Source organism: Anopheles merus, chromosome 2R (genome assembly GCF_017562075.2).
Source record: "Anopheles merus strain MAF chromosome 2R, AmerM5.1, whole genome shotgun sequence".
Lineage (NCBI taxonomy): Eukaryota > Metazoa > Arthropoda > Insecta > Diptera > Culicidae > Anopheles > Anopheles merus.
The window spans coordinates 6,553,322-6,578,855 of NC_054082.1; the positions used below are offsets into that span (position 1 = coordinate 6,553,322).

A 25,534-nucleotide genomic window follows, 5' to 3' on the forward strand; every position below is an offset into this window, starting at 1 on the left:
AGTGCGATCAAAGTCCAGCCAAGGTGGTCGACGGTCGAGCGTAACAACAAAAGTCCATCTAGAATTGCGCGTTGTTGTTTGGGTTGTTAGGTTTTATAGATTCAGCAGGCCATGGGCAAAACAAACAACCAAGAACCGATGTGTTGGTGGGGGCGCTTGGGTGATAATTTATACGGAATAATTAAACGCATTCTTATCACGTGTCGTTATGTAACAGCAAGAGGGGCAAGGAGAGGGGATGTGAAGTCGGGCAGTAGCAGTCAACTAACGGTGTGCCGGCCAAGGATTTTCGTATGATGTGATGGTAGTGATACCGTAACACTACAGCACACGGAGTCGGTGTCTACCTTATCCGGGTGTGGAGAAAGGGCCCGTGACGATCTGTCACGATGGAGGTGTTTTGGAGGACATTGTTTTTCCAAGATGCCGCGCTGCCCACATCCATGCCCCAACCGCTCGAGTTCTTCAGCTTGTTCAAGTGGCTTTTCCCTGTGAGTAACTGTGTCTTGCCATCTTGCAGAATGTGTGTGTGTGTGGTTCAAGGCAAAACTGCGACACAGTTCACAGTTTGGAGAAGAAAACGCTCTCAGATGCTTCTATTTTGTGCTGCTGATGCAAATAAGCATTCAAATCGATTCTCCCGTCTCCTTTGTCTTTGATTCGTCATTGAAGGAGCCGCACACCACAGGGCAGAAGATATGGATGGTTCTTATGTGTGTGTGTGTGTATTCTTTGTGTTTTTACCACGGCTGGGTAAAAGGGAAACCGTCGATGGCGCTTGTTCTCGCGAGTTTTCAGCGCCGTTGGTAGGGCGCTTTGCTGCTTTATGTGTGGTGGCGTTTCCTTTTTGTTTCCTCCGACGCGCGTAGGTGTGTACTACGCTTTGGCTGCATTTTTCTCATACTCCCACACACACACACACACGCGCGGCGCCCACGCACAGACCACTGTGGTAGTGTGTGTGAGTGGTCGAATTTTCCCCGTATTTTTCCATTACGCCTTCCCTATCGCCGCTATGCACCGAGCGCGTACAGCTGATGCACACGCTATACCACCAACACATGCACACACACACACACACACCGAGTTGGAGGAGAGTGTTGGTTTTTATCTGTTGCAATTGTGAGAGCCTTTTTGTCTATAATACTTTTTCACAAAACATATTTGTACACGGCGAAACGAGTAAAAATGTAAAAAAATAAGAATGTGTGTGGGTTATTTTCTACCAAACGCTCATAATTTAAGCCAGTCATGCTCTATTACGTCACCTGTGTACTGGTGGCGCCAGCGAAAATGTCACCAAACGTGTATGGCGCATGAAGAGTGTGGGTTCCTGTGGAAATTGTTATTTTTCATACGCTTTTCCTTCGATTTTCCATGGTGTATGGTGTATTGTGTGTATGAAATGAAAATGGAGCCAAGGAAAAGCCCTTTTACCGTTTCCATCTCACCTGTTTATTCGTTTCGTTAACTGTATTCTTTGCCGCACACGGCTAGCTAATATTCTCACTCTTAATTTTCCGGTGGTAAAATCGGAAAAGCGAACACTCACACCAGTATGTGTTTATGTGTCCTTACGGTCCTGTCACGTTTCAGAATGACAAATGTCAGATGTCTGTAGTACAAACACACACACACACACACCAACAAACGCACCTCGAGAGCTGTCAGACAGCAGCCGAAAAACACCATGTGTTGGAAGGATTCTGCAGCATTGCAGCAGTGTGTGTGTGCGTCTGTGTGGCTTGCGTGTCCTTTTACGATAGTTTGGTCACTTTTTGCGTGTGGTCTGTGCTGTGTGATGCAAGTGATTAAATAGATTTCCCAACGCCAGAGCTAGTTATACTTGATAAAGCAATGCGTAACCGCAGCGTTAATTTTGCGTGACGCAATCGTTATAATGAAAATGTGAAATTTCCATCCATTTTGCAGTTTGTCGAGCGTGAAGCGTCGAATCTTTACCCTCTGTGTGCTTTGATGAAATGGTAGTATCTCGATGGAGCAGTAAATCAGTGCGAACCCAGCGTCTTGTGGCTTCTGTGTACACGTGTGTTAAGTGAAAAGTGGAAAAACAGTGGAAAAACAACTGTGAAAAAAGAAATTAACCAACGTTGTCTTTGTAAGGGCAAAGACACAGTGTGGAAAATATCGTGCGTGGAATTTGGTGTGGTTCAGTGAGGCGATTATCAGGCAACTACTGCTCTATAGCCGATGGCAATGCCTTCGTTCGGCAACCGTTAGAGTTTCGTCAACAAAGACAACAAGGCAGAAAATATGCGAAGAAATGCTCAAAGGATTATTGTTGGTGAATTTTAGCTGCTCTTATAAGTTGAAGCTTTGCCACCGGAGAATCTACAGCTATTGACGAAGGTAAGTGAGGTGAAAGTCAAAATGGGAGGAAACACTCACTATGAACTACATATTGTAGCAAATATCAAATACAAGTGCAACTCGAAAACACATTTCCTCTATGATGTTGCAATAATAGTTTCGGGAAAATTCATTCATCATCGATCGTGCAAAAAAAAAGTAGCACCGAGTGGAGAGGAAAAGCCTAATGTGCGTTGTGTAGGTTCTACGCCCGCCCGGGAGAGAGCTAGGTTTTAATTATCCCGGAACACGCTCGACCACGGGGCACGTGGAGAGACGACCGGGAGGAGCGGACCGATTAAAATCGAATCAACCAATTAACGAAGCATTCTTTGCGCGCTCTAGAGGCTGCGGTTCTCGTCGACGCCACGCCGGCAGCGCTAATTTAGCTGAAATTCAATCAAAAACTCCCAAGCGAAACGAAACTTCACATTTAGAGCCTTGCCCGCTGCTCTCCATCACAGCTAGACGGAAAAGGGGTATGAAGGCACAGAAATTTGCAAAATTGAAAGAAGAAAAAATTACACGCCTTCTGGTGGTGGAGAGTAGAGGTTTTTTTGGTGCTCGCTACTGCCTGCCACACTTTGAAATGAGTTCCGGGAACGAACTCTAATGCTGATGCGATTTCCCGTTCTCGTACGATCGACCCTCCGGAAGCGGTACGGCAAAACTGGCATCCGATCTGTGGATACTTTTTGGCAAATAATGCGAAATAGACAAACTGAGGCAACAACGAAAAAAAAAATTGCACATACTCACCTCACCCTCTCTTCATTCTCCAAAAATAAAAACCCTCAACGATCAGTCCCATTTCGTCACGCAATGTGGTTCAATGGTGCATACGTTTTTGTTCCTTTTTCTCCCCTTGTGTATGTGTGAGTTTGTATGTTCAATCACACCACTCCAAGGCCATCCATCTATCGCGTTGTTGCGGCTTGCGGACACTTCAAAAAGAGGTTCATCGTTCGGAATGAACGATTTAATAGAGGGAAAGAGGGAAGGACGGAAGAAATCGGTAAACGTTTGAATGTCTCCATCCTCACGTGGTTGGATTCTTATTCGTCGTTTTGCATGATCGATTATGGGAAAATGACTGTGCTTTGATTTTGATGATGATATATCCGATGAGAAGTACAAATAAGATGATTCTGATTTATATTCTAATTGAAGCGGCTAAGCTCTTTTGAAACTCTGCTCTAGGCTCATAGTTTTGGGACAGTTTTGATGATCAAGTTGGCAAAAGCATGTGTTCAATAACATACGGAACTTAGGCTCATTAGATTCTCCAACATGCCGAAATGAACTAGCCACTGCTTGATGTGTCAATCAAAGCCATGAAGAATTAAGGCTTAAAAACGACAAGTACTTTCTACCAAACAACATCTTATGCAGCACGTGCTTCCCGTGACAAATAATACCTTGGAGCCATAGAAAATGGAAATGAACGAAGAAATCTAACATCTTTTTTCGCAAGACCTTACAGAGATACTCGCCACTATCGTCAGGTAATTAAGCCATATCTTTTTGCACTTTATCCTTTTGCCATCAGTACCGCACTGACGTCTACTCGGGCTGTCCGTTCCTCTACCAGATGCCACGATCTGTCTCGTCTTTCGTCCCAAAAAGCCTCTTGCCTCTTTGGTGACGCGAGTGATTGATTGATGTGTTTCATTGATCGTATCAGGTCGCATGCACATCAACACAGGGTGACTCATTCCAAGGTCCAGCGACTACATGCTGCTGTGGAGGAGGGAGTGTTGGGGCTAACAACTGTTTCTATCTGCAATGGGGCTACATTTCCCAAGACACAACGCCGCGCACTGTGTGCCGTGTTTGTCGCCGTCTTCATAATGATATCCTTTTTGGTGGCGTTCCACAAGAGAGATCTTTCCGATCAAGCTGTCGAGCAGGTGAGTTGGTGGAGAGGAAGGCATTGGAGCGAGTGCACATAAATGGATTTTCTCCTAATGACGGTCTGCCCTTGTTTGGTTACCCCATTGGTTAGAGTTCATGTTACCTCTGAAACGACGCTGCACGAGGCAATGCGTTCTACCATCGTTTTCTGTTTTATGTCCGTCGATTAAGGATTTTGGGCAGTTAGTGTTTAGGTCCATCATCGAGCCCCAATGAGAGCAAGCCGGACGGCCGGACGATGTCGCATTGTCCCAGCGGCAACGTGAGAAGGAAACACACTAACCGACAGAGACCGTTTGTTTTTAGGTTTTGAAGGCAGTTTCAATGATGTTATTATGTACTGAGGACTTCGCACAAAAACTGGGTCATCCGGTAAAAGCCACCGAAAAAAAGGGCCATCTATTTTGGTTGGAATTGAATTTTCTCCAAACTCTGTTGGGTTGTTTCTCCACCGTGTCTTACAGGGGCTTTGGGTTGTCTTGGTGTGGAACCTTATTTTTTTCCTGATTTCCCTTTTTTCAGTCTACTGACCTCAATTCGACCGCTAGAGCAAAAAAAGGGAAGGCAGCAGTTGCTTTGGCCTTGTGCCGACGTTGAAATCAGAACATTGCACCGCTGTGTGTCCTCTAGTTTGTGGACAAGCGGCCCCCCCATTAGTAGCTGCAAGTCAGGAAGTCAGTCGGACCTAGCGTGTAACTCTCAAGCACCTGTGTTCCTTCTGCTAGTGGCGCGGGGGTACTTCTCGGCACGTGTGGAAGTGCTCCAATTTCTTGGAAGTACTTGGAGAGACATTTCGTAGTTCGTGTTGGTTGTGCTGTATGCGCCCGATGGTGCGCCCAGAGAGCCCGACTTTGTCACGACTATCGGAACAGTTTATCAAATGAAGGTATTGCGTGATGAATAGTTAATGTATGTAGCGTTGGTCGTTTTATGATCGGTCAAACCTTCCTTAGACTGCTGCCGGCGGGGGTTTGCTTTGGGGGGTGGTAATGCTGGTGCCGTTTACAAGCCACCGTCTCATTGTGGGGGAAATCCTAGGTTCTTTTGAGATCGCTCTTGCTGAGTTGCTTCATACAACACCTGCTTTTACCGCGGTTTGGAGGTTGACATTTTGAGTTAATCTTTTGGTAATGTTTTATTAAAAGTCATTTAGAAATAAAGTGTTGTTAACGATGTTAGTTCCTTCCTTTTATTGCTTCCTTGGTGGTTTGGTATTCTCGAGGTAATGGCGTAGCAATATTCATTAGAAGCTGCTACCGCCTACAACACTTGCTGATGTATTGTTGTTTGTGTAATAACGTCTAGTATAGTGTTTTGTCGTTTGTTATCCGTCATGTATTACATGTCATAAAGAATAAAAGATTCAACTTTGTAATTGCTTTTCAGAATTTCGCAACGATCCATCCACCTTCCAGAAACTGATTCGTAACGAATTCAAAACCACATCCCTCCGTTCGTGTACACAGTTGAAATCCGTACTTAGTACTGCAAAGTGTACACTATTTAGATTGCGTTGCATTGCAGGTACACGTCACGTGTATAGTTTGTGCACCACTCGAGGGCGGCCCCTTCCTTTCCCTATAGTACGCGTTAGTGCGGCAAGACACTTAATGCTCGCTTGCCGCACTGGATTGCACCGGTTCGGCGGGACGTGAGATGATCGATCGAAAGACGCTCAGCTTGCTTATCGGGTGGTGCTAAATAGGGGAGTTCATCGACACGGCTAAAGTGTGTGCATGGGCTGATGAGCATGTGTGGTGCAGCTGATAAGTGCAAAAACTATTGCATCTTGTGTGCACAGCAGCAGTAGTGAGATGACGACCATGCACAGTGCTTGTGTAATCGATTAACAGAGTTGAAGCAATTATCGAGGATGTAATGGACGATGTTGGGCAACAAAAGCGTAGTGTTTTTATGAACCATTCGTTTTTTTTACATGTTTTAACTATTTTTGCCTTACGAAATTGAAGACTTTTACAATGACGAGTCGCGATTCAATCTGTCTCGTGTGCTCTCGATTAGGTTCGAACTCATTATCGTTAGAGTACCATACCGAGCGCTTACCCAAAGCTCCATTGTGATGTCTCTCGAACGAAGAATTAATTAGCGATTACTATTTGTGACACAGCTTGGCGTGTACTTATGTTGACCAACAGTCTAGCTGCAAAATCTTAAACTGCTGCTTGCTCAACTGCAAACAACAATGTTTGACGTGATTTGTTACGAGTTTCCACTGCTTGCAACGATTTATTTTCGTGTTTGCGATAAGATTAGCGCTGCTGTAGCGTATATAAACGAAAAGAGCAAGATCAACACAAACATTTTACCATTCTCTCTGAGCTGGGCGATTGATGTATTGCCGTACCGCCGAGGATAAGCAAATAATTAGGTCATGGGAAGCAGACACACATTGCATCGCGCCGCGTTCGTTCTTGGGCTGCAGCAGCTGACTTTCGCTCTCGATCCACCCACCCACAGTTTACGCCAGGGCAGCACCATCTGCCCGAGAAGGTAATCGGAAAAGACTACCAAGATGTCGTCCCCACTCCGCATGAACCGTTCTCTCGGGACCGGAAGCGTGGGAAGCCGGATGCCCGTGGATGAATTACTGTGAACCATTAGCCCATTCCAAGAAACAAGACATGCCACTGTGTCAGCGCATTGGTTTGCGGAGGAACCGTTGGTACAGCCGCGGGAAGGCGTTTGTTTGTTCAAGTGTTTGTCTGGAAAGCTTTATTTATTTACTTCAGTTTTAAACTCCGTCCTGGAATTTCCAGCAAGGGTGTTTTATTTTCCTCAAACTGAACTGAGACGGAACGAAAACGTGAAAACAGTGCTATATTCCTCGGAGTGACTTTGACCTATGTTCTAAAAAGTATGTTTAAAAAGAATGAGATTGAATTCAATGCTCTAGATTTATAAACTTATTGAAACAAACAAAACAACTGTGAAGTAAATCATTTCCGAACCAATTCCGAAGCAATTGGACTAGCTCAAGGTCTAGCACAATTCGCAACAAAACCCCCCCAGGAGTATGAACGGTGTACGGTGACCATCAAAGAGGTCAAAATAAATAAATAATGTAACCATCGATTAAAGTGTGCTGCTTGCAAATCAAATTGTACCGCAGCTTGCCTGCCGATCAGGAGGGCGGTTTTATTTCCTAGCAAATTTTCAAGGTTTTCCTACCGACTTTGATTTACTCGATCGCGTGTTGAAGGATTAATTTTTATTTTTCGCAAGGAAACTGTTTTCATTAATTTGTTCACTCCGTGGTACAGTGATACAGATTTTATAACGAAACTCACTGTACAATGGTTGTTCGATCGTACTAAATTAAACTACTTCGCAGAAGGAGAGGCACTTTGCTTATGCGAAATAGCCGTCGATCGATTATTCATGAGCTGGGCAATGGCAATTGCTGCAGCAGCAGCAGCAGCGGTGAATTGAACTTACTTTCTCCAGCTTTCCGGGCTGTTCGGTTCTGCTTCCAAGTGGTAGCTTTTTTTTTATTTACCTTGTCCATTTTGTTGCGTGGGATGTGCTGAGCTTGTTTTGATTTTCTCCCGGAGGTAAAGTGCTTGTTTTTTTTTAGTAAACTGTGCTCGTTTGTTGAAGAAGTGTGTTCGTGGAATGCCTGTTGGTTCGAATTTCATGCAAATAGAAATCATTTATAAATAAAACTTGAACAAATGGCTTTTCTTGCGATGCTCCATTTATAAGCAATAGATTCTAGTTCTTTTAATAGATACATCTCCTTACAATGTTGCTCGGCTGGCGCTTAACTGTTCCACGGCTGCAGTGTTTAGCAAGCTTATAGCAAGCTACACCACTTGGCTGGACGTGATAAGCAAACGATGCACACTGCACAACCGTTTTGCCCCGGGGAGCCCCGGGTTGGTGTTTGTTATTTCCGAGCGGATTTGACCATCAGCAGGGCCCAGCTCGGTGTTTTGCTGGTTCTGTCCGTACGGGAGAAAGAGCACGATTAGATTCATAGCAAATCAGTGACCGTATCTGGTTAGATCTGGATGCTGAAGCGATAGTGATTGCTGTTGTGCTTGAAATGACGTAGTCTTCGTTGTTTGACTAAGATTAAGCAACACTTCAATCGAGTGATTAGTGCAAAACAGCAAAAGTGTTTGTAAATATTGAAAATGGTGTTATCTTTATGAAATAATTTTCCTATTACTATTAAAAGAGTGCCAATAAATGATATAAAGGTTCAAAACTTCAGCTTCCGTCACGGTATAAGAGAGCTGCATTCTGCTAGTGGCCCGCCCACCAGGAATTCATTGAACGTGGTGGCAAGCAGCTAGTTTTCCTTTCACCCAAGCGCACTTCACATTCCCACATTCCGCGGGGACCGGCAATTCAACTTTTATGAATGAAAGTCTCTGTGTACTGTGCCTCCACCTGGGTGGAGATGACGAGCAAAAGAGAAGAAAAAAAAATGCATCAACATCCGATTTCCGCTTCGCTTCTCAATCTCAAGAAGCAAACATTCGAAGCGAAAGTCCATCGAAGAGTCTCCTTCCCTGTGCGTGAGCACCACCACCATCAGGCTCGCTGCTTTCGCAGACTTTCGTTCGTTCGCTGACGGTATCTGCAGTGCGTCCACGAGAAAGAGAGGCCGTCATCACACTGCTGCAACACCGGCGATGCAGTCGCTCTGCGCACTTCGTGTCATGCCTGAGACATTCGGACTTTTAAGCCTCGAGCAGGATTGATGTTGTTTGGTGCCTATCCCCTATCGAAAGCACACGTGCGCGCCCTCCTTTTTATTTCTTCATTAATAGACCTCTACAAACAAAAACCTCTGCTGGTGCTGCTGCTCTTCAACTCAATCACGTACGTACACGGTTTGGAAATTGTGCAGTTGTGCCGTCGATTGATATGGATTGATATTAGGGCCATGTTTCTTGCAGCTCCTCACGCCACCGTTAGCTTCTGTTTCCTTTCGGGCTTTCATTTTGCTCCCTCTTGATGCGCTATCGACCATCTTTCTTCGTTTGAAATGTAGATGGCATATTTGTGCAAAAGCTGCCTGAATACAAAACGCCTCCCAATGCACTCGGATTGTGCGTGTACGATCACTTTCACGATTGCTGTGGTAGTTGGCATTCTTTTCTAGCACGGCACTGGATAACAAGGTCCTCATACGCCAATTGAAGGGGTACTGCCGATTTGCGTGTGTACAAATGCTTTATTTCTAGCTTCATTTCCCTTTGCGAGGGTTAATTGGTGCAACGAACACCATTTGCACTCTACCTGGGCATACCTTAACCCCCGCCGCGTGTAATTAATTAGTATTAATGGCCGGTGGGTGTTTGATGTATTGGGAATTCCTATACAACGTTCCCTACACGCTATTAGCTTGAAAAGTAACAAAATGTACATAGTAAGCCGCTAATCATGAGGAAGAAGGGTCTTCGAAGTGCATGTGCTTTCAGACATTGATTGACAGTAATTGGTGGTAAGTTATTATCAGCAGTAACAAGGGATAATTTTGGAGAAAAAGCTTATGAACATCAACATGTTTTTACGCTAAATTTGAGTAGAAGAAAAGCATTCTCACTCATGTGATTTTACCTCAAAGATCACGGGAATTTGATGTAATATCCAGCACGGGAATAGATATGTGGTTGGCTCTGTTGCAGCCTGCATGTCCTATCGATTAGACCACCGCGGCGCGTTTCATATTCCGAGTGCTTTCTCCATAAAACATGGCACCTCGTGCGGACGACTGTGAACGATCAAAAGATTCTAGATGCATGTTTTCAACAAGTCAGATTATTAGATAAGCCTGCAAACGAACACGACTTCTGCCTAATGTGGTAGAAACTTTCCCAAGGAACTTGCACATACACACACACACACACACTCCCATCTTCTCCTTCACGACCTACGCGTGTCGTCATGAATGATTAATGGAATCGCGACAGAAACTGGAATGCTGTACCTTCGGCTGAACGGGACACCACCGATCGAGAAAGCTCGATCATCTCAGTGTGATCTTGTCTCTTTTGCTCGAGCCTGCAAAGAGTGGTACCACGAGGATAGTAAGCCTTTCGCCAATCTTTTCTCCGGGTTTGCTCTTGGCTAGGCTAGGAAGAGCTGCCAGCGCCAGGCAGGTATCTACCGACGATGGCGACCCCTTCTCTAGCCAAATCGTTGGAATGTCTTAAAACGGAACAGATCATCGACCCGGCGCAATAATGCCCCGAACCAATTTCTGCCCGTTGCGCGTTTTTCCATCCATCCGCGGGCGGCCGTTTGTGCAAACTTTTCTCTCCAAGGCGTGTTTTTTTTTCGCACACCACCCATACATTCATCGGCGTAACCAATGTTGTGTGGGGTGGGCTGTTTGCTCCACCATTGCTTTGGTATTGGTGTCGCGGAACTCCGCACACACACACACACACACACACACACACAGACTCAGATTTCAGAAAGGGTTGACTGTGGGTGGGGACGCCCGGTAGGAGGAACGTTCGGCCGTGACCAAACATGGCCAGCACGCACCTCTTCTTCCCATGCGCGTCCAGCGAGCGAGCGAGCTGCCCCCATGCGGATTGCAGTGTGTGCAGTCTGGGTTTCCACCTCGATCACGCATTCGCTTCCTCCTCCTTCTCAATCTCCCACTCAGGTGCGAGATCTTTGGGGACGGAGGGTCGGTCTGTACGCGCCGACAGCCGGTCAAGACCGGTGTGTGTCGCAAGGCCGCGGACGACGCTATTCGTGGCGTGTCGTCGTTGTCGTCGTCATCCCTTGCTGTTGCTGCTGTACATGCTTCGCTCACTGCGTTCGTGTGTACGTGCGGTTTTTGGTGCGGTCGGTACCCCTCCGCATGTCACCGTACCCTGGGACGGTTGTCGGTCTGGTCGGTTGTTGGCATTGGATTGGGTACCGTCCGTCCGTCCGTCCGTCGACTTTTCGCCGGCGAACGGTACGAAAGAGATCGTGCATCTTGTGCGCGGCGCTGGTCGTCATCGTCGTCGTCGTGGTGGTGAACGGACCCGGTTCGGGTACCGGATATTGTGGTGTGTGCCGGTCGATCTGTAGCAGTGCTTCCCGCAGCGCAGTGTTTGTCCACGTGTGCTCAATTCGCTGTGCTTTTTTAAGACTCGCCCCGGTCTGTCGTGTGCATCTTGTGAAGTATTTGGGGACATTCTTGCTCCTCGGAGATATTTTGTGTCTTGGTGTTTTCTACATACGGCCTTGTAGGAAGAAGATTCAAGGATTCAAATAATGTGACGTCCAAAATGGTCAATTGAGTGAAGTATGTTGGATAGCTAAAGAAATCCGCTGTCAGTGATCTTAAAACTGTGCCTTAAATTGTGTCTTGTCCATGATGGTGTGGTGTCTAATGTTCGGCCATTCCCTTTCAACCAATGTGGTGTGGTGAAAGGAATTCGCAAGAAAAGTGCCTAGTAGTGGCTTTGAAAGGTCACCGGACGACACATCAACCAGAGCCAATATTTTTTACCCGTGTACTTCCAGGACGGACCACATTTTTGTAACAGAATCAGTTATTATCCTGAAGAGCTTTACCTTTGTGCTTAAGATGCCGCTGTGTAACCTTGTTGAACGTTGGTAACTTTGCATAACCATTTATGTCGTGGCGCTCCGACGACGAAGAGATGATCGTTCGAACGGATTCGTCCTCGAGCTGTAGGTTGGAGCAGGAGTTTGAAGAAGACTGGGATCTGATGCAGTTTTACCTTTCATCCGATCAAACCTTGGATCAGACAACGCCCTACGTAGAAACCAATGAGGTAATGTGTGTTTGCTGCTAAATGTGCATTCTCAGAAATCTTACAGAAAATCCTTCCAAAAATCCCTGTCTGATTTCTGATACTTAATTTAATAATCCTTTTTCTTTGGAACTCAAATGACGCTTGTCGAAAGTGCATAGGACCAGGTAAGAGATAACGTAATTGCAAGAACTGCAACTGCAATCCATCTTTTTCCATATCTCACCCCGTATCAATGCACGATGCAAGCGGTTTTGAGCCCTATCTAAGTTCCGCGGGTTCCACCCCAAAGTCTGTCAGGATTTGCTGAAAAGGGGACAAGCTTTCAAAAAACGAGGTATTTCTTTGTGATAAGACTGTGTGGTGATAGAGAGAGGTTTACGCTACTGGGGCAGGTCGATTTTGGTCGAACTAATCTTCGACCCCAGTCTGTTGTAACGCTTGTCTGACATTCACCATTTACACAGTTCACGATTGGGAGTTGAGCGTGCTGAATCGCTTGCGCTTGCTTTAGTGTGTCCGCTTTGTGGAAGGAATGTGAATAGTTACAGGCCAAATGTGGAATGTGAGCATTTTAACCAAATGGATAACATCGGTATGTTGGGGAACGGAGGAGAAAGGGAGGTGGTTTAGTTTAATTTGCAGATTCCGATTTGCAGTGGATGTTGTGTGCGGGGAATGGTAATATAGTAAAGCAATCATGTGTGAAATTAAAATCGCCCTCTGTGACTATTACGGAGTTTTCCACGTGCACCAAAGCCACACTTCTAACCACCGGAAGAGCTGTCCGGAGTAAAAAACAATAATGTATTTTCAAAACCGAACAAATACTAACAGCGAAACACAACACCAACACAAACAGAAACAATTATTGTGATTGTCCGGGGCAGATTATGTGTCTAATTCTGGCGCCAGACGACTTTTTCGGGTCTCGTGACAAACGGTTAGCCGAATGCAGTTTTAAACCTCTTGCTCCGATTGCCTTATCGGCCTGCGTGACGTGCGTGATTGTACCCAAATAAAAAGGCTTCACACATACTAACAGAGGTGCGCATCAAGTGTCATAAAAATCCCCCTTTTTCGCTTCCAAAAAGTGTTGATGCTCAAAACCAAAACAAATGCTAATTGACCACAACACGCAAGCTGTTATCACTGTTTCGCTTACCAAAATACACACGCACACACTGGCGTGGTGCCGTCTTATCATTCAGGTTTATATTTGTCCCTATTTGACCGCCACCAAACTGCTGATAACGACACATCTGAGTCTGCTCGTAACGGTTTCGGGGTTGGGACAATTTGGTGACAGAAAATGGCAAAAAAAACCAAAACACTAACGGCCGCCCCAAAGAAATTGCGCATCTTCTTGTCCTACCAAACAATGAGGACGTCCTTGATCTTGGCTTGGCGACTGGAGCCAAACAATCAGCGTGCAGGGAAATTCTCTTCCCGTGCAAGAGAAAGTTGGCGTCTTGTTGGTATGGTCCACTGGAGCTGAATCTTCGAAGCGATGTGATGCTGGTTGAAGCGGAGCTACAGAACGTGTCAAAGCTCCCAATGGGAGATAGTTGATAAGTAATTGGGGATGTATTACGCATTTGGAAGCAAAAATCTGCTATTAACCGGATAAGGGATGAAGGCGGTCTTCTATGCGAGATTTGATGCCAGTTATAGTTCTTCTCCGTTTGAGCTTTCAATTCATTTCAATATGTTTCAGGCTTGCAAGTTGGTAAATGGGAGTCTGTTTTGGGTTAAAGGTTTGAGGGGACATTTTGCAGCATTTTCTGATAATTGTTGTTTATGATATAGTGTTTCTTAAAATCTAAAATATAAGACATCATCATTTATGAAACAATTGCAAAGACTCGGAGTACCACCAAAAATGATAGAATTGATGTATAGATTAAAGTCTTAACTGAAATATCGTATATCCCGGATATAAAAAAATGGAACACCGTATCATGTGAAGTAAAAGCGAGTGGTTAAAGTTTTAAGAGCACATATGCGCTATAACCCTCCCATCCACTCAAGGAAAATATCTTAAAATCCAGTTGGACCCCATTCCAAACCGTTTAGATAAATTCCTAGGCCCCATAGCACTTATGTGCACCCTATTGCGTCCGGTTTTCTTTCCTTCTGGGAAAATTCCATTCGCTGCTACACTATTCCCCAATTTCACCACGACCGTTTCCTCCCCCCAAGCAGTAACTCTCGGACTGGGAATGTGACCCAAGTCACGCACTCCTCACACACGCCTCGAAAAGGGAGTATGCATGCAGCGGGAGCGAAAGAGAACGCTACTTTCTCCCTAAACAATGTCAAATTTCGACATCTCGTTTTGTTTGCTTTGAAGGTTGCTGCACACGCCGAAGTCTGCTGCCGCCGTGGAATTTGTCACGTAATCACACGATATGATGCATAAGTAAGTCTCTTGTCGTCGTCTTTTAAAGAAAGTGGAAGTACAGCTTCACGCTGCTTCCACCCCGTGCGGATTCTTGTTTGCCTAGAATGTATGTATGATTTTTTTTTCATAAACGATAAGCAACAATCATTATTTTACCCATGATTGATTGTACCGAGAATTGATTTCTTCAATGGGGTTGCAACAGCTGGGGTTGCAATCGATTAACACACTCTCCTTTCTTTCCCCCTCTGCGGTTGGTGGCGGCCTGTGATTTATCTCTCACTTGTACATTGTTTTGACATGTAGTAGAGAGAGGCGATCACAGTCGTATTTGCATGGGGCAAACTGCAGTGGCAGCACTGCATCTTGCACGATTTACGAAGTGCAGCACAATCGCACGATGAGATAAGAAGGGGATGCTAATAAACTCTAACTAAACAACAACAACCACAAACTCCCCCCTTTAAACCAAGTCAGAATCTAACGAGCATGGTTGTGTGAGCCCATCACATTTACGACGCTTTTCTTTCCCCTCATGCCACCCATGCACGATCTCCATCTTCTACGTTTACACTTTCAGGTGTGATTAAGTGCAGTCAGCAAAGGTGCTTATTTGCGAAACGCAACCGGTCACACCTCCAGCGGTCGGGAGAAAAGATACAAGATAAGAAGTCCGGCAGCCCAGAGGGAGGACCCTAGCTCTATCGCTTCAGCGAAGATGTTTTCCGTTTATGACGCCGTACGATTTTCTCCGCCGGGTTGTGGGCACACCGGTTCTGACTGGTTCGTAATGGGACTTACGCGCAACTTCGGTAGCTAACTGGAATTGCATTTCTCTGAGTGATTGTGTTTACTCACTACACTACTTCCTGACGGTGAAGGCCCACGATAAGCTGTGGATGTGTTTTCCTATGCTGAGTGAAATTCTCAGGAACTGCTAGGTATAAATGCGTAAGCAAACGATGCACCGGCTGTGTTTATATATTTTGGGGAAGCTCCCATTATGCGTATTCCAATGGTCGAGAGAATAAGAGAGACACTTGGTTGGTACACAAATCATGATTCCTTCAGTGCCTTCACGTGACCTAATCTCTGTTACTAATCTAAGGCGATCCCGTTTGTGATCTCGAACAACAAACGAAAGGATACGTCGGACTAACGGCACCGCACGTTTCTAGTCATTATTAAAAACTGATAAGAAAGCTTCGTTCAGCACGTGTGTTCTGATGCACAAGTCACACAGGGTTGAAGATTGATCACGTTTCCCAAGCACACTCATTGTCTACCTATTTGGCTGTCCTGTGGTTCTAATCATACCGTCGAATCTTATGACTGGTTTGGATTAAATGAGATGTACACCTTTAGAGGTGCGCCCACTCTGCATATGATGCTGGTCGTAAACGTGGTCGTTTCATTAAGCTCTTAACTCGGTACGAAGGGCGGACAACACAACGTTTCTGCGTGCTGCAGCTCCTAATGGGCCAGACTTTGATGTGAGGTACGTGGATGCACCTCTATCTCTTCTGTTCTTAGACCGGCTCAGGACGTGTACATGTGTGTGTGTTTACCCGTAACCAACACACACTCTACAAGGCAAGATGACGCACTTTCTGCTGTCTATTGTTGATTTTGCTTGATCCAGAACGAACAAGCTTCTAAGGTATCAATTTTCCATTGATACAATGTAGGCATTGAGGGAAAATTCCAATCGGATGGCATTTAAGATTGGATGGGAGTTTCCACTATCTATTAAAATAAGAGCTCAAACTCATGCTAGTTGTTTAGGTTTTTGGGAAGACCCATGGGAAGAGTGTCCACTTGTTCTACCCACGATAAACGGCTACTACCTCTGGGTGCGTTGGGGACGATGTGAGAATAGTCACGTTTACCATTCTCGTCCACTGCTTTCCACACGCCCTTCGCAGAACGGTTTTGTTCTCAATTGACAGCTTAGACGCGCGGCTGGTGTCCATCTCTCTGTCCGCCTCTGTTTCAACCACCATCCTCCTTTCGGGGACGAGCGGGACAGCCTGCGAGAAGAGAATCGCCCATATTCTAATCAGCACAACCCCCGGGCTTTATTGTTGTGTGTATACCCAATGATTGTGACTGTGCGGGGTGTGTGTGTGTAAATAATACACGGGGTACCTCCCTATCATGCTCTCTCACTCTCCTGTCCTGTGTCTCTGTTTCGCTTCATCTCTTCCTTGCGACTGCGGGTCATATTTTACCGCGAGCAGCACGGTCTCGGGAACTCAAACGTAAGTCAGCCTCCGAAGCGAGCGTACCTCGCTCCCGTCTGTGAAGATCAAGTCCAAAGAACCGAGAGTCGTATTCATTCATAAGTTATAAAGACGACAGGGAAGATTGCTGCTGCTACTGGAAGTACAAGAACGCCCCGCGGCCTATCAAAAAGCGATCAGAAGAAGGCAAAAAAGAGGCGCAGAATTATCTCGCCCCCGGAACGTTCTGGTCTGGTGGGAAGCATTGGAGCGCAGCCAGTGCCAAAAATATAGAGGGTCAATTTGGTCGTGAAAAGCCTACCGGCAGAGCGATAAGAAGAGGAGCAGAGGAGTTTTTTCCCCCCTGCTGGAGGACAAGCAAAATACGTCAGCAGGAACAATCTAGAGCAAACCAGGAGTCAACGATGGGTCTGAAGTTCCTGCTCTTTAATAGTCAACAGAGTCAAAATCTCCATGGACGTGGTAGAAAAGTAATTATCAGCCATCTTCTCAATCATTGAATCTTTCAGAAAGGGTCATACCTTAGGGCATGGTATAAAAAATGAGTGCTGGAAACATGCATCGTCATGTTTTGTTGCATCTGTCCCAATTCGGGCTAAATTCCTTAGTTTTGGTAGTAACCTTAAATGTATTCAACTTCCTCTGGCACTATCTCGCCCAAACAAGGATGATCGTGCGATCGTATCAAGTAGCCACGGAGGAGAGAACATCGTGAGTACTAGCACATCAGCTCTCTGTAGTGCCTCACGGTACAGTCTCCCGTGCCAGATGTCCTATCAAGTGCGTGCGAACCAGTGCAAAACCCTATCTACAATCCGCCGAGGGCCTGTTTCGGGGCAGCTGTGCGATCGTAGGTCAGTGAGAACCTTCGCACTACCGCGCTGGGTGCAGGATTATTATCTGTTTGCGCCAACCTCTGGCCACCTTCAGACGCATTAATTGCAGATGGCAAAGAACAGCGCATCGTGCTAATCGCAAACAAACCCTGAGATAGAAACTTTCCACACTATAGCGCGCTACAGCTACTACTACTGCGGTGTCGATGCACGGAGTGCGTTCCACATCTGGAGCACATTGTTTGCGTATGTTTACCTAACAGCTGATCGGTTGATAGGCGCTGAGATAAGGGCAGCTGGTCCACTTCCTAACACATCCGCCCTCTGCAACTGCGCGACGTTGTTGTTGTTGTTGGTGGGGGGGCTTCGTGGCCTGTGCGGGCAATCGTTGCAGCTGCTGCTGTTGCCGTACGCACGCGATGTTCATGGTCCATTTGGTCCACGGCCCGCTCGTTATCGAGTCGGAGCGGTTGCATCGACCTTTTCCTTTAACGGGGAGGGGTACTAGCCTCCAGGGTGCATTACACACAGTGCATTATGCGTGCGTATGCTAGAAGATGAGGTTTGAATGGGCGTTGGCAACAGTACGCATGCGAAGATAAGCATTTCGTTGTGGACATTATATGATCCTCCTCATAGAAGATAGCACGTTAATTACACGACTAACCAAAGCATCTCGCTCTCTCTACCTTCTCTCTTCTGCAGATCATGGAGGGTTCGGGCGACGGTTCCCCGCAATCGTCGATGTGCATGGTGAAGGCGGCTGAGCTCTTCCCGAAGCCGATCCTCGAGAAGGAGGAAGAAAAGCTCACCGTACGATTTACCGAGCGTAAGTGCAGTCCGGTCGCACTCCGCAACCGGTGTGACACATTGTAACTAATCTTGCATCTTATTTGCAGTTGCCGGTGAATCCGTACGTTATCTCGGCCAGACAGATGAAGGCATACTGGCACTGTCCAACTATCGGCTGTTCCTGCAGAAGAACACCACCGGTGCCGAAGTGTCCGTCCCGCTTGGCCTGATCGAATCGACGCAAGTGCGTGACCTGTTCCATCTGATCGTGAACTGCAAGGATGCTAGCACCGTACGGTAAATATCGCTCCGAGTTGCGGCTACAGAGTGTGTGAAATAGCACACAATATGTAATTTCTCTCCCGCCAATTTCCCCTTTTCGTTCGCAGATGTTCGTTTGCAACGTCGGAGCAGTGCAGCGAATGGCACCGGCGGATAACGCTATCGATCGGTGTGCCCGAAACGCTGGAGGCCCTGTTCGCGTTCCCGTTTCACGCGTGGGCCTCTGAGTCGCCCACGCTCAACCAGGACAACGAATGGGCCGGCCGTCTGCAGCGCGTCGGCTCGTTCGACGACGAGTTCCGGCGGGAGGCCGAACGGTTACAGTTCGATCTGCAGGGTGCGTGGCGCATCAGCCAGGCAAATGCGGAGTTTAAGCTGTGCCCGTCGTACCCGCGGCTGCTGCTGGTGCCGGCCTGCATCTCGGACGATACGCTGCAGAATGTGGCCAGCTTTCGCAGCTCGCGGCGCATACCGGCGGTCGTGTGGCGCCATCAGCGTACCGGCGCGGTCATCGCGCGCTGCAGTCAGCCCGAGGTCGGGTGGCTCGGGTGGCGCAACTCGAAGGATGAGCAGCTGCTGAAAGCGCTGTCCGATGCGTGCTCGTTCGATAGGGGCACGCAGGATAAGGCCGGCGATGGTACGCGACGGACGCGCACGCAAACCGACTGCTCGGAAGCGTCCAGCGACGGCAGCCCACCGCGCAGCCCCGAGGGCAGCCACGAGGAGGTGGAAATGGACGAGCCGAAGAAGATACTGATCGTGGACGCACGCTCGTACACGTCCGCGGTCACGAACCGGGCCCGGGGCGGTGGCTGCGAATGCGCCGAGTACTACCCGAGTGCGGAGATACAGTTCATGAGCCTCGGCAACATACACGTAATCAGGAAAAGCTTTCACGCGCTGCGACAGCTCTGCGCCTCGCAGGCGGACATTCCAAAGTAAGTGGTGTGGACCGGCGCAGCTTGCAGGTTGTTTTGCTCGGTCAGTGTATTAACAGCGAGATTGTTATTTCTTCTCTTCCCCCCCTCAGTTGGCTTGGATTGCTGGAGCGAACGCTTTGGCTGCAGCATCTGTCCGGCTTGCTGGCGGCCTCGATGGTGGTGTGCCACGCGATCGAGCGTAACGGTCGGCCGGTGCTGGTACACTGTTCCGATGGGTGGGATCGCACGCCGCAGATCGTTGCCACGGCGCAGCTCTGTCTCGATCCGTACTACCGCACGATCGAGGGCTTCCGCGTGCTGGTCGAGCGGGAGTGGCTGAGCTTCGGGCATAAGTTTGCCGATCGGTGCGGCCACGGTCCGGGATCGGACGAGACGAACGAGCGCTGTCCCGTGTTTCTGCAGTGGCTCGACTGCGTCCATCAGATTCATCGCCAGTTTCCCTGCAGCTTTGAGTTTGATATGGGCTATCTGGTAAGTGGTGTGGCGTCCGGGGGTCACCGAATGGACGCCGCTTTTAACACACTTTTTATTGCTTTGCGCCCCTTTCTTAGATCAAACTAGCGCAACATTCGCACTCGTGCCTGTTTGGAACGTTCCTGTGCAACACGGTGAAGGAGCGGCAGGAAAACAGCGTCCCCGATCGTACGTTCTCCGTGTGGCCTTTCCTATCCGGTCCGATCTACAAGAACCACCTGTACATGCCGAACCGCGAACGCGTCCTGTGGCCGGCGCACAACGTGCGCGATCTGCGCCTCTGGACGGAAGTGTACCTGGGCAGCTGGGGAGGCCACAATCAACCGTCGGCCTCCGAGGTGGCCGACTATCCAACGGCAAGCGTGCCGGCCGGCGGTGCGGATGTCGTCGTACCCGGTGCGGTCGGTGTGAGAAGTATCGGGCCCGGTGTGGTCGAATCGACTGCTAGTATCGCCGTCGGCATTGGATCGACCTCTGTGGATGTTGTAGGCGATGCGATGGCCAGCTCATCGCCGGCCAGCTGCAGCCCGGAGCAGAACGGATCGATGACGAAGACGCGCTCGTACAGCGATATCAAGGAGGCGACCTCAGGTGGCGTCATGGCGCGTCGCTCTAGCGATCCAAGCATGACCCTAGATCCAAGGTAAGTCGCTCACAGCATTGGCGCCGGGGGAAACGATTTGACTGCAGCAGCACTGATCTTCCACTTTGCAGCATTATCAATAGAACGGGCGGTCCAGCGACGCTCAACCTCTCGCAGGAGGAAAGTTCAATCGACTCCAACCTCTCGTCCGACCGCGAGACCTCGCCCGATCTGCCCTCCATCGACGGTCGCCTGTTGCATCGTGGAGTATCGGCCAGTTCCTTTATACAGCACGCCACCGAAAAGCTGCAAAGCCTCACGCAGGAGCTGAACCAATCGGACGAAGAGCTGGAGCAAGCCATCAAGAACCAGCGCAACCTACTGGCAGCTGGGCGCAGTCCCGCGCGCTGCCCTGTCGACACGAACGGCGACGCCGGGACACCGGGCAACCCTCTCTCTTCCTCAACCTCCTCTAGTCTCTACCCTAACGGAAGCATTGGTGGCGTCAACAGCTTAGCGGCCGCCGCAGCAGCCACACTAATTCCAACCGCCACCACAAATGTTCGACCCTCCTTTACGACCACCAGCATCAGCAATGGTACGACGACGCTGCAGCAGCAGCACGCTGGTAGCGAAGCAGGACACCCTTACCGCTTTCAACCCATCGTTCCGGAACTGCCAACGACGACGACGACGGATGTGTCGCGATGCTCGCCCAAGCTCGAGTGCCGGGAGTCGAGCAGCAGTCCAACGGCCAGGCAGCAGCAAAACGTTGTACTATGGCCGGCAACGATCGACGAAAATACGGCACGCATTATCAAAATCGAGTCGTACCACTCGTCCACGGTCGGTGGAAACAAGGACGTGCTGGACGGTGGTGGTGGCGGCGGCGGCGGCGGTGGCGGTTTCGTGCACGGCTCTAACCGTACCGTCATCGGGCGACCCGTCATGGCCGGCGACGACATGATGATGGAAAGCGTCGATCTGACCATCGGTGGATCCGACGACGGCAGCTTCGCTGGTGGTAAATACGATAAACTGTTCAAACTGATCAAACACTTTCTGCGGCGACACATATAAGATGAGCGGGCTGCTTTCGATTGCTGGAAGTATACAAACAGTGGCAGACGGCGTTGCTTCTGCCACGGAACATGCAGGGGTGCAATCGGCTGGTAAACTGATGCATGCGTTGGTTGTGTTTGATTGCGCTTCAAAACAGTTTCCAATTTAAAGAGAACGAGCCCCTGAACTCCGGAAGTTACGTTACCTTGCCATAAAGGGATAACTGAATCTCCGATTGTTCCAATCGTGCGTCTGATATTTATGACAAAATCTTCAGGCACGATGGTGCGGACTCTTTCTTCGATTGAGGTTTCGCTCTCGTTTTCTGCTCTCTTGCTCAAACATGTGTTCATGACGAAGGATGCAAAGCAAACGGACAAATGGTTTCAATGTGCCCAAAACTGTGTATATAAAAAAATTAGTCTTGCCTCGTAGTTGCGCACTGAAACATTAACAATTCGCTCGGCTGGTATAGTTAAGCAAAAATAAAACGAAAATCACTACACTCTTATCATAGGGAAAATGTAAATCATGGGAAGAGAATGAAAGAAGGCAAATGGTCAATGTTTGCAATCAAATGATCGCATCCCAATGCCAGACACTGGCGGTACTGACCAGGGAGACTATCTACTAATATTTGACCGCGTTTTTATTACCTTACCTTATCACCGTGGGATGCAATCAGTCCAGTAGTTATTAGTACAAAAAAGAGGAGGGTACCGACATACGAATTGTATACATGCAAAATAAAACACAACAAAATCAAACAGCGTCGAGCACAAAATTACACATACACGGATTAATCAAAGGCAAACAGACAGTTCAAAGCATTTGGTGCGAATCCATGTTACCGATGTGGGGTTTTTTTTAATTAGCATTCTTGGACAAGAGAACGTATTATACGTACAGCAGCAGCAACATTTTTTTCTGCTCACTGATAACACATAAAAGAACGTGATTATGCGGAATGGGCGAAAAAAATACAAGAGCTTTATTGATAAGCCAAAAGGTTTTTTGTTTCAATTTCGCACATTACAATGAATTTCGAAATATTGATTGTAGGGGAATGGCTACAAAAAATATTTGCTCAAATTGTGTAATTGTAGATTTACGACTAATGTTACAATTATTGCACCACTTTCTTTTTCATACAAAAAGTGTATTACGAGTAAACCTGCGCTGTGTTTTTGTTAGTGTCTGTGTTATGTTTCTTCAATAGAACAGGATTTTTTTTTTATATTGACCAGTCATCTAGCATATAATTTAAAATATGTGATTTATTAGACTGAATGGAAACATCAAAGGCCAGAATAATTATTTTAGATTTTGATCAATAATATCTGTACAGCAATCGAAAGCACAACACTGTTTTGTGAATGTGTATATAAAAAATATGAAAAATCACTTCGAAATGTATGTAACACATTCTTTTTTCTATCTTTTTAGACAAAACACACTCTGCCTCGCCAAACCGCCTAGAATCGCCCGGTCTGAACGAGAGCTCGCTTAGTCCCAATCTGTGGCACGGATCGATAGAAACCAGTACGGACACACTGGTGCCGGTCGATCAATATCCTCCACCGTTGGGACCGATCGATACAAGCGCTTTAAGCACGCACCACGAGCCAAATCTGTTGCCTACCTCTCATTCGTTAGCGGGAGGCAAGGCGACGGAAGGCACCGGTACGGAAGATGGCGGTGACGCGGCCCGGGACGTACGTGAGCGACGGAAGTCAACGCTATCAACGCAAGAGCGGGAGGGAAGTCACTGCGGTGTCATCGGTGGCGGTAGTATTAGTTTAGCCGTAGGAAACAGTGATAGCAGTCAGCTGAGCCTTGTTAATGGTAAAGGATCGGAAGCGACGTCGGCGCCAAGCGACAACGCAGGCGGGGCCGGGGTCACGGGCGATAGCTGTGCCGCCAAAGCTCAGACTGGTGATAGTAATGGATGTGATTTTACTAGTGATAGTCATGATTACGATAGGGTAAGTGGACGATTTCGCACCGTGCATTTGTGTGGTGTGGTGTTTAGAGAAGACGCCTTTTATTAATTGACCACGATTAACTTGGCTTGCAGAAATTATCAAATCAATCAACGCTGGCGTTGACCGGCGATACGCTACCAAAAGATCAACCTGATTATGGCAACCAGCAGCAGCAGCATCCTCAGGACTCTACGTTGGGAAATGATCGTGGAGGAGGAGAAGGTGTAGGAAGTCGATCAGTTCCGCCATCAACCTTCGCCCAGAACAGCAATGCCAGCAACTGCAGTAGCGTTAGCTACAATAAACTAAAAGCAAACAGTGGCGTGTCGACGACGACTGTACCCCCGCCGCTGTCCGGGACGGGACAAACCACCACTAACAGCAACCTGCTCACCTCGATGATGCTGATGGACGAAAGCATCATCATCCAGCCACAGTTCCAGCAGCTTGAAATCAATGGCAAACAGCCGCCGAACGACGGTGGCGGTGCTGCTGCTGCTGCGGGCGGCGGATACCCTCCATTAATGCCACAGCGACGAAGAAGAAACTCGTCCAACTCGAAGCACGACCTGATGAGTCCCTGCAAACCAACCAATGGAAGGTAAGCGGAGAGGAAATAACTAAAAGAGAAAGCCGTTCGGAGTGGGTATGTTAACCGACGCTCTCTTCCATTCTTCCAGTTTATCCCCAAGTGCCACACATTCCCGGTTCTCGACGCCGGGCGCCCGGTCACTGCCACTAACACCACCGAGTGTACCGTACGCGTCGGATAGGCCACCGGTAGCGACCTTCTCCTGTCCGGACGGGTTGGCCCACGCCCTCTCCGAGCAGAACCTACGCCTCCAGCAGATCGTCTACGAACACCGGGTAAGCGAGGGTGTAGCGGAAGAAAAATTGTGTGATTCAAGCTAATAACAACAACTCCTTCACGTGTCTTTCAGCTGCGCGAGGAAGCGTTACAGCGCGAGCTGTACGCGACGCGGTTAGCATTGCTGAAGAAAACCTGCCAGAACTGTTGTAGCAGCAGCGCCCAGCCACAGTACGGCAATGACGATCCGGTGAGTAACATTATCCGCGGGAATGTGGGCCACGTGGGCCCACACAATCAACCTTTCCTGGCAATCTCCTCGTAAAATTGGGAAACAATTTAAAAATGGGTCATTTATTTCGGTGTCCTGCGTTTGGAACTGTGCTTTTGGACGACAGCTGCTGCGTGCTGCGTGCAAACGAGAAGAGAGAGGGATAGGCATGACGCTTTTGTTTATTTTTCGTTGCTTTAACAGCTTACCAAAATTACCATCTGAACGAAAAGAACCATTCTTTTGGGACGAAGCCTTCCGCACATAAGGCTTAGTAGTCCGTTCATGCGCGCTATCGCCACAGCTTGCTTGCTTCTGTGAACCATCATCCCTGCTGGACTGCTTCTTTTGGAATGCTCTGCTAATGAACCCACGAGGGACGACCATAAAAGGAGTGACGCGGCCTGATCCCGTCGAGGAGTGAAATTTTAACACCCGCTTTTGTTTCCCATCTCTTTTCATGGATCTCTGTTGTTCCACGAAAAACAAGCCACCTTCACCCTGCTGCTGTTGGCTTTGCGAGCGACAAAATTTACGCTAAATGACTACTACTACTACTACTACTACCTCCACAAGCGTGAAAACTTGTCATGGTTCTGGCTGCGCTACTACCACTACTTACCTTGCCACCTTCTCCACTACCACTTTCTTCTCTCCTGTTGCCGACTGCGCCTAACTGTTATTGCAAGTCCATATTCACCATTAACTGGCATGAGCCAGCCAGCCACCCTCCTGCCCTCCTGTTTGTACTAGAACCGTTTGTCACAGTGTACCAAATCGTATTCAATACCCACAAACCCCCCCCACCCCTC

At 47.9% G+C, this 25,534-nt stretch overlaps 2 protein-coding genes across 16 annotated transcripts in view; both read left to right on the forward strand.

Annotated features, from left to right (window-relative positions):
- Positions 1 to 25,534, forward strand: part of LOC121601165 (myotubularin-related protein 3) — a 34,201-nt gene that overhangs the window by 4,326 nt on the left and 4,341 nt on the right. For 12 of the 15 annotated variants that reach the window (XM_041929983.1, XM_041929990.1, XM_041929997.1 and 9 more), the window contains exons 2-12: positions 1,933 to 2,370; positions 18,230 to 18,353; positions 18,424 to 18,613; positions 18,706 to 19,536; positions 19,629 to 20,010; positions 20,091 to 20,656; positions 20,728 to 21,620; positions 23,105 to 23,643; positions 23,736 to 24,244; positions 24,324 to 24,510; positions 24,585 to 24,701. In XM_041929983.1, the coding sequence (XP_041785917.1) occupies positions 18,233 to 18,353; positions 18,424 to 18,613; positions 18,706 to 19,536; positions 19,629 to 20,010; positions 20,091 to 20,656; positions 20,728 to 21,620; positions 23,105 to 23,643; positions 23,736 to 24,244; positions 24,324 to 24,510; positions 24,585 to 24,701 (4,335 nt within the window). In that variant the 5' untranslated portion in view covers positions 1,933 to 2,370; positions 18,230 to 18,232. Of the gene's footprint in view, positions 1 to 1,932; positions 2,371 to 12,546; positions 12,637 to 16,679; positions 17,159 to 18,229; positions 18,354 to 18,423; positions 18,614 to 18,705; positions 19,537 to 19,628; positions 20,011 to 20,090; positions 20,657 to 20,727; positions 21,621 to 23,104; positions 23,644 to 23,735; positions 24,245 to 24,323; positions 24,511 to 24,584; positions 24,702 to 25,534 lie in introns of those variants that run through there. The other 3 variants (XM_041929974.1, XM_041929966.1, XM_041930057.1) reach the window with 3 other exon arrangements.
- LOC121601254 lies at positions 10,535 to 12,092 on the forward strand. Its single transcript, XM_041930071.1, has 2 exons — positions 10,535 to 11,566; positions 11,788 to 12,092. Exon 1 carries the CDS (start codon positions 10,631 to 10,633, stop codon positions 11,534 to 11,536), a length of 906 nt encoding a protein of 301 aa, XP_041786005.1. The 5' UTR covers positions 10,535 to 10,630; the 3' UTR covers positions 11,537 to 11,566; positions 11,788 to 12,092.

Coding starts and splice junctions, on each gene's coding strand:
- LOC121601254 (XM_041930071.1), top strand. CDS start 10,631: ATGTTGTGTGGGGTGGGCTGTTTGCTCCACCATTGCTTTGGTATTGGT.